This window comes from Colobus angolensis, unplaced genomic scaffold (genome assembly GCF_000951035.1).
Source record: "Colobus angolensis palliatus isolate OR3802 unplaced genomic scaffold, Cang.pa_1.0 Scaffold387, whole genome shotgun sequence".
In the NCBI taxonomy this organism is placed as follows: Eukaryota; Metazoa; Chordata; class Mammalia; order Primates; family Cercopithecidae; genus Colobus; species Colobus angolensis.
The window spans coordinates 41,243-47,176 of NW_012117232.1; the positions used below are offsets into that span (position 1 = coordinate 41,243).

The following is a 5,934-nucleotide window of genomic DNA, read 5'->3' on the forward strand; positions in this document are numbered from 1 at the left end:
TGGTGGTGCACGCCTGTAATCCTAGCTACTCAGGAGGCTGAGTCAGGAGAATCACTTGAACCTGGGAGATGGAGGTTGCGATGAGGTGAGATCGTGACACTACACTCCAGCCTGGGCGACAGAGTGAGACTGTCTTAAAAATAAATTTAAAAAAATGGTGTGTGAAGAGGAGGGCTCAGAATTCCTCTCCCAGAGATGCAGAAGAAAGAAGGTATCGTGGAGACTGAAGCGTATTTCTGTGTACTTTAGACATCAATCAACCATCACAAAAATTTTACAGTTTAGTAGTTTTTGACTTTTTTTGGCTACCTCTGAGATACCCAAGAGATAAGATACACTCTTCTACATAGCAGGGCTCATTTGGGATATGATTTTTACTGGGGTCAGGGCAGGGAGGGGATTGTTAATAATGATCATTGCCTTCATAATGTCCAATATTTTTTGGATGCTTATTCTATGCCAGGAACAGACTTTGATACGTTACACACACTATCCCATTATAGGATTCATTTACAGATTGAACCCACACTGCCTAGGTTTACATTCTGGCTCCAACTCTTGTAAACTTCAGCGGCAAGTGGCTTTTTGTGTGACCTTGGGTGGCAAGTGGTTTTTTGTTTTGTTTTTGTTTTTGTTTTTGTTTGAGACAGGGTCTCGCTCCATCGTCCAAGCTGGAGTGCAGTGGTGTGGTCACAGCTCACTGCAAACTCCACCTCCCAGGTTCAAACCATCTTCCCTTTAGCCTCCCAAGTAGTTGGGACCACAGGTGCATGCCACCATGCCTAGCTAATTTTCATATTTTTTGTAGAGATGGGAATTTCACTGTGTTGCCCAGGTTGGTCTTGAACTCCTGGGTGCAAGTGATCTGCTGGTTTCTGCCCGCCAAAGTGCTGGGATTACAGGTGTGACTCACCGCACCCAGCTGGGCAAGTTTCTTAACCTCTCTGGGCCTCATGTACATAACAGGCATATTAATGGTACCTGCCATGTAGAACCATTATGAGGGTCAAATGAGTTAATGCTTGTAAAGGGTGCAGAGAGGCGCCTGGCATACAGTACTCATTAAGTACCATCTCGCTGATTTCCTTGCAACCACCTAGAAAGGCACTGATATGCCCATTTTCCAGGTGAGAAAAATGTGTCTTGGAGACCTGTGTTAACTCTTGTGGTCGGTCTTTGAACCCAGGTCTGCCTGCTGTCACGGCCTTGTTTTAATCACTGCCGAGGAGGGGAGGGGACACAATGAAGCGATGACGTGATGTTTAGGAGACACAGAACTAGGAAGCGTCACAAAAGGCTTCTTTTTCCACTCTCCTCTTCCTTCCTGAATCCGTTCCCCATGTTAAAAAAGGAAATATGAAGGCCAGAGCAGGTGAACTACTCAGCAAGTAAGAGACTACACCAGAGGTGGAGTTCAGGCCAGGCTGCTTCAGGGTGCAGAAGGAAATCCAAATGGGTACCTTGTTTTGAGCTGCGGGCCAAGTCCTGACTGTGTTTTCTTGAGCAGGGCTTGTTTTCTGTGCTGATGTTGGCCTGGATCTTCCTCCCCATCTACATTGCTGGTCAGGTGAGTCGGGGAACACTGGCATGCTGTATAATTGAAAGATGCTTTGGGAATCTCAGCCCTGCAGTCCCTCTCTCATCCCGCCACCCCTCCATCCTGCCCATGGTCATCCATCAGATTGCCACTCAGAGGCCCCAGTAAAGGGGAGGGCTGATCCACAGGTGAGACAATGAGGAACCCAGTCTGTAGCACTTCCTGCCAGTAACCAACATCCAAGGCACACAGAGGGCGTTTGGAGGTTGGAAAAACTATGGGCCCCCAAATTTTAAATACGAAAACACAAATGTAAAGCTCACAATCTCTTTCAAATGCTTAAATCACAATATGTTTCTGCTATATTTTTTTGAGACAGGGTCTGGCTCTGTCCCCAGGATGGAATGCAGTGGTGCAATCTTGGCTCACCTGGTCTCACTAGCCTCCCCAGCAGCTAGGACCACAGATGCACGCCACCGCACCCAGCTAATTTTTGTATTTTTTTTTCTAGTAGAAAATACAAAAACTCCGCCATGTTACCCAGGCTGGTGGTCTTGAACTCCTGGGCCCAAGTGATCTGCACACCTCAGCCTCCCAGTCTGAGTAGCTGGAATTATAGGCATAAGCCACCATGCCCAGCCTATGTTTCTGCTTTCTACTAAAAAATAAAAATAAAAATGAAAGTATATAGCTCATGCCTGTAATTACAGCACTTTGGGAGGCCAAGGCAGGTGGATCACTTGAGGCTAGGAGCTCGAGACCAGGCTGGGCAACATAGTGAAAACCTGTCTCTACTAAAAAAATACAAAAATTAGCCAGGTATGGTGGTATGCACCCATAATCCCAGCTACTCAGGAGGCTGAGAAGCCATGAGAATTGCTTGAGCCCAGGAGGCGGAGGATGCAGTGAGCTGAGATCACATACCACTGCACTCCAGCCTGTGTGACACAGCAAGACCCTCTCTCAATCATATATATATTTAAATCACATACATATTTAAAAATCATATATATAATTCAGTGATTTTTTTTCTTTCTTTGCACACAAAACTGTAATAATTGAGCTATTTCTGTCTGGTTCAAAATGTCAACATTTTACTTACAAAATAATGCTGCTTTTGACTCTTTGAAAAGCATTTTTTTGTGGGTTTTTTTTTTTTGACAGAGTTTTGCTCTTGCCCAGGCTGGAGTGCAATGGCGCGACCTCAGCTCACTGCAAACCTCTGCCTCCCAGTTTCAAGCAATTCTCCTGCCTCAGCCTCCCAAGTAGCTGAGATTGCAGGTGCCCACCACCACGCCCAGCTAATTTTTGTACTTTTAGTAGAGACGGGGGTTTCACCATGTTGGCCAGGCTAGTCTCGAACACCTGACCTTTTGATCCACCTGCCTCAGCCTCCCAAAGTGCTGGAATTACAGGCGTGAGCCACCATGCCTGGCCTGAAAAGCAGTTTTTGAAAAATCATCTATGATCTCACTGGCAGCATTGCATCATTCATACTTTCTTAATTCTGTTCTAGATGTTCTACTGCACATGGCAAGATCACACAATATCACAGTGTTGTTCGTAAAGCAATAACTGATTTTAGCTTTTTATTATGGAAATGTTAAAAAATACACAAAGTAGGCTGGGCATGGTGGCTCATGTATGTAATCCCAGCACTTTGGGAGGCCGAGTTGGGGGCATTGCTTGAGACCAGCCTGGGCAACATGGGTCAATGCATCAAGAAAGTCATTGAGCGCCTGCTACGGGAAGGCATATATGATGGTAGAGATGCAGGTAAGTGATAATAAATGCCAAAGTGTTGAGAAAAGTTTAAAAGCTACCCAATTTGTTTTTATTAGGACATGAAATAAGCACTCAGAAAAGCAATAAAACACACACACACACACACACAACAAACACAAAAGTGCAGCTTGACAGCTTATTGTTAAAGGAACACCCACATCAAGACAGAAAACAATGTCAGCCAGGTGCGGTGGCTCATGCCTGTAATCCCAGCACTTTGGGAGGCTAAGGTGGGCAGATCACTTGAGGTCAGGAGTTTGACCAGCCTAGCTAACATGATGAAACCCTGTCTCTACTAAAAATACAAAAATTAGCCAGGCGTGGTGGCGGGCGCCTGTAGTTCCAGCTACTCGGGAGGCTGAAGTGGGAGAATTGATTGAACTCAGGAGGCAGAGTGAAGTAAGCCAGTAGTATCACACTACTGCACTCCTGCCTGAGGGACAGAGCGAGACTCCGTCAGAAGGAAAAGAAAAGGGAAGGGAAAGGGAAGGGAGGAAGGGAGGGAGGGAAGGAGGGAGGGAGGGAGGAAGGAAGGAAGGAAGGAAATATAATGTCCCTTGCAAGCCTTTAGAAAGTCACAATGCTGGCTGGGCACAGTGGCTCAGGCCCAGCTCTTTGGAAGGCTGAGGTGGGAGGATTGCTTGAAGCCAGGAGTTTGAGACCAGCCTGGCCAACATAGTGAGACCCCCATCTCTACCAAAACAATTAAAATAAAGAATTAGCTGAGACTGGTGGTGTGCACCTTTAGTCCCAGCTAGTCAGGAGGCTGAGGCAAGAGGATGGGAGACCGAGGCAGGAGGATTGATTGCTTGAACCCAGGAGATCAGGGCTGCAGTGAGCTCTGATCATACCACTGCACTCCAGCCTGGGTGACACAGAGAGACCCTGTCTCTAAAAAAAAAATCACAATGCCTTCCTCTCTCTTTGGCTTTCCTATTAAGCAATTACTTCCTTGCTTTTCTTTACAGTTTTAAGTCTGCATGCCTGAACAATATAGTTGAATTTTACTTTTTTTGGTGAAGAGTGGGTTATAGATAATTGAAAACTGGAGTAATCTTTTTCTTTTATTTTGAGGCAGAGTCTCGCTTTGCTGCCCAGGCTGGAGTGCAGTGGCATGATCTCAGCTCACTGCAACATCTGCCTCCTGGATTCAAGCAATTCTGCCTCAACCTCCCAAGTAACTGGGATTACAGGCGGCCACCACCATGCCTGACTAATTTTTGTAATTTTAGTAGAGACGGGGTTTCCCCATGTTGGCCAGGCTGGTCTTGAACTCCTGACCTCAGGTGATCCACTCGGCTCAGCCTCCCAAAGTGTTGGGATTACAGGTGTGAGCCACTGCACCCAGCTTGGAGTAATATTCTTTTGTTACATGTAGCTGGTGTGTTAATTTTCATTGCTATGCAGTATCGTGTAGTATGACTCACATCCCAATATGTTTATCCATTCTGTTGTTCATGGGCATTCAAGTTGCTCCCGGTATTGGTCTATGATAGACAGCACTGCTGTGAGCATTTTCATAAATGTGTTTTTCTGCACATAAACATGTATTGATGAGAAAATCTACCTATGAGTGGAATTTCTAGGTCCTTAGATATGTTCATCTTTGGCTTTACAATATATTGACAAACATTTTCCCAGAGTAGTTCTATCCATTTATATTCCCACCAACAGCATATGAAAATTCCCTTTCCTGCAATTCAGTGTATCCTTGGTGACATTTTATATTCTCCAACTTAAAGATTCTTGTGAATTTGGTGCATGTGTAGTGATATCTCACTGCTTTTTAAAATTTTTGAGACGGAGTCTCACTCTGTCGCCCAGGCTGGAGTGCAGTGGCGTGCCCTCAGCTCACTGCAACCTCCGCCTACCTGGGTTCAAGTGATTCTTGATTCTCCTGCCTCACCCCGTCCCCCGCCACACACACACTGCCCCAGTAGCTGAGACTACAGCCACCAAGCCCAGCTAATTTTTGAATTTTTAGTAGAGACGGGGTTTCGCCAAGTTGGCCAGGCTGGTCTCGAACTCCTGACCTCAGATGATCCTCCCACCTCGCCTCCCAAAGTGCTGGGATTACAGGCATGAGCCACCGCACCTGGCCATCTCACTGTTTTTAATTGGCAACTCTTTTTATACATTTTCCGGCCATTTATATTTCCTCTTTGAGGAAGTAACTTGTCTAGGACTTTTGCCCATTTTTCTACTAGGTTATATGTCTTTAAAAAAAAAATAGAGATGGGGTCTTACTGTAGCAATAGAGATGTTGCCCAGGCCGGTCTTGAACTCCTGGGCTCAAGTGATCCTCCCACCTTGGCCTCCTAAAGTGCTGGATTACAGGTGTGAGCCATCGTGCATAGCCTCACAATTAAATCTATTATCCACCTAGACTTTATTTTTGTCTACCATATGTATATTTTTTGAGGCAGGGTCTCCCTGTCACTTAGGCTAGAGTGCAATGGCATGATCATGGCTCACTGCACCCTCGACCTCCTGGGCTCAGGCTCAAGTAATCCTTCCACCTCAGCCACCTGAGTAGCTGGGACTACAGGCACCTGCCACCACGCATGACTAAATTTATATATATATATATATATATATGTATGTATGTATAT

General features: G+C 45.7%; 1 protein-coding gene across 4 annotated transcripts in view; it reads left to right on the forward strand.

Moving 5' to 3' along the window:
• Positions 1-5,934, forward strand: part of SLC5A11 (solute carrier family 5 (sodium/inositol cotransporter), member 11) — a 74,299-nt gene that overhangs the window by 27,414 nt on the left and 40,951 nt on the right. For all 4 annotated transcript variants that reach the window (XM_011954615.1, XM_011954618.1, XM_011954617.1 and 1 more), the window contains one exon: positions 1,508-1,567. In XM_011954615.1, coding sequence (XP_011810005.1) covers positions 1,508-1,567 — 60 coding nt within the window. The remainder of the gene's footprint in view (positions 1-1,507; positions 1,568-5,934) is intronic.